This window comes from Apis dorsata, unplaced genomic scaffold (assembly GCF_000469605.1).
Source record: "Apis dorsata unplaced genomic scaffold, Apis dorsata 1.3 scaffold_163, whole genome shotgun sequence".
In the NCBI taxonomy this organism is placed as follows: Eukaryota; Metazoa; Arthropoda; class Insecta; order Hymenoptera; family Apidae; genus Apis; species Apis dorsata.
In genome coordinates this window covers 1,123,439-1,126,108 of record NW_006263452.1, presented here as the reverse complement: position 1 = coordinate 1,126,108, position 2,670 = coordinate 1,123,439, and the positions used below count along the sequence as shown (strand labels likewise).

The following is a 2,670-nucleotide window of genomic DNA, read 5'->3' as shown; positions in this document are numbered from 1 at the left end:
AAATTTAAATTATTTAAATATAAATCTTATATAATCTTATATAACATTTTTGTATATCAATTTTGTTTTTTTTGATCTCTAGGCTTAACCTTTCAAAGATATCTCATATATAAGATATATATATATATATATATATATATAATTATTTCTTTCTTTAAATTTAAATTGATTTTGTTATAATAAATTTCTTTTACAGTTAGGTTCTGATAATTATGCTCAAGAATACTTAAAGATTTTTAAGAAGGAAAACGTAGATGCTTCTCACGTTCAAATACAAACAAATATACATAGCGGAATATCACATATTACGGTTATCGACAGTGGTAAGTAAACTTTCTAATTCTATAAATTTATTTTCTGGTATTTAAAATATACGAAATTCTTCAAAATTAATTAATTTTAGGCGAAAATAGTATTATAACTGTATTAGGATCCAATAAGTTATTAAGTTCCAATCATATAGATAACTCGATAAATTTAATCAAGAATGCTGCCGTTTTATTGTGTCAATTTGAAATACCTTTGGAAATTACTTTACACGCCTTAAAGCTTCACAAAAATTATGGTTAGTTGTTTCTCATGATTGTTCTTCTATAGAATTTAATACATATAATAATTTTTATAAAAAATATAATGTGATAGGTCTATCAATTGTAAATGGAGCACCTGCTATGAAAAATATTGATTTGGAATTGTTGAAACTCTGTGATATATTCTGCGTTAATGAACTCGAGGTATTAAATTATTAAATTATTAACAAATCTTTAATGTTGTAATTTCTCTTTTTATTTAGATAAGATTAAGGATGGAAAGAAGATTAGAAAATTAATATATATTTATAGGCAGAAGTTACGAGTGGGATATCCTTCAACGGAAAAAGGAATATAGAACTTATTATGAATAAATTGTTGGATATGGGTTGCAATACAGTTATTATTACTCTTGGTAAACAAGGAGCAATATATGCATCTCAGAAGGATAGAACTGTTAAAAAGGTCTTCACTGCTACTGTTCAGCCTATGGATACAACAGTATGATTTCTCTTGTTCAGTATAAAAAGATAGATTATATATTTGCTAATTCACTTTTTATATGCTTTGAGATTTTTTAAAATTTATTCTTTTTAAATCTTTTTATTATTAATTTTTAAATTTGTTATTAGTTTTTAATCATTATCTAGGGAGGAAATTTCTATTTGTATTTAATAATTAATTTACAATATATTGTATTGCTAATATTCACGATATATATTTAGGGAGCTGGAGATGCATTTCTAGGAGCTCTTGCATACTTTAAAGCTTATCACCCAACACTTTCAATGGACGAATGTATCCGAAGATCTTGTATCATTGCCACAAAATCCGTATTAAAATTTGGTACACATGCAAGTTTTCCATACAAGAACGATTTATCATCGGACCTGTTCATTTAAAATAATAAAATAATATATACTTTATATGAACGATAGATCGCAGCGATCTACTCATTTACTTCTTCTCTGTTCTTATTTTATCTATTTTTGTTTCTTTATATCTTATATATATTCTATATTTTATTCTTTCCATTTAAATTTAATAATAATAAAGAATTAAATAAATAACAAAAAAAATAATGATTTATTTTTATGAAATGAATCATTATACTTATATCTTTATATTATTATTTAGTTTTTAATTTTATTTCGTGTAATATTTCTTATCATATTCGATAATCAAGAATCAATAAAATAAATATTATCAGAAATGAAAAATTCTTTTATAAAGGGTATCCCAAAATTCACGCAAGAAGTAATTTTGATAGAAAACATAAGTTTATAATTAAAAATTGTAAATTTTTTATTGATTCATCAAGTATTGGGTTATGTATGGAATAGTATATCGGGTAAATGGCTTCCACGATGATAGCATATACGCACTCTTTTGTTGAAATTTCCTATGACTGTTTTACATAAATGACTGAATTTCGTTGATACAGCGCTTAATTTTCTCCTAAATCAAGGCTTGATGATCGTGGACTTATTGGCATAAACCTTAGACTTCAAAAAACCCAAAGAAGAACGGCAGTGAATCGCACGATCTGGTCAATTCTGATCACCAAAATGAGAAATTATATGATCAGAAAATAACTTGTGCAATAATTAAATTGCTTTTCGGACTGTATGGCACTGTCTTGTTGAAATTACATGTCATCCATATCCATATCTTGCAATTTAGGCACAAAAAAAAACTGGATTATCATCGCGATAATGAGCATCATTAATTGTTATTGCCTGACCACATTTTCGAAGAAGAATGATCCGATGATGCCTCCAGCCCAAAGTCCTCACCAAATAGTGATACATTGTGGATGCATTTATTTCTCAACAATCACTCGTGGATTTCTGAATGACGTTGCAAATACAACAATTTTGTCGATTAACTAATTAATAATTAATCAATCAAAATGAAAATGAGCTTCATCACTGAAGATTTTGTTCGAAAAATGCGAATTGTAAACTTCATTATTTTTAAAATATTGTTCAACAATGAAAATGCGTTGTTCTTTCGTGTAGCGTTCCATTTTTAATAATCCTATCAGCTGTCTTTTTTTTTTTTTTCGTACAAAATAATTTACTTGGTCTTTAAGTAATGATTTTATTATCTTTTTCTATAATTTGATTTTTATTTGGTT

The 2,670-nt window shown here is 26.0% G+C and overlaps 1 protein-coding gene across 1 annotated transcript in view; it reads left to right on the top strand.

Moving 5' to 3' along the window:
* LOC102679491 (ribokinase-like) overlaps positions 1–1,467 on the top strand; it is a 2,942-nt gene extending 1,475 nt beyond the window's left edge. The window contains exons 3-7 of the mRNA XM_006613864.1: positions 197–323; positions 404–565; positions 643–734; positions 843–1,031; positions 1,256–1,467. Of these exons, the coding sequence (XP_006613927.1) occupies positions 197–323; positions 404–565; positions 643–734; positions 843–1,031; positions 1,256–1,432 (747 nt within the window). The 3' untranslated portion in view covers positions 1,433–1,467. The remainder of the gene's footprint in view (positions 1–196; positions 324–403; positions 566–642; positions 735–842; positions 1,032–1,255) is intronic.
* The last annotated feature ends 1,203 nt before the right edge of the window (positions 1,468–2,670 follow it).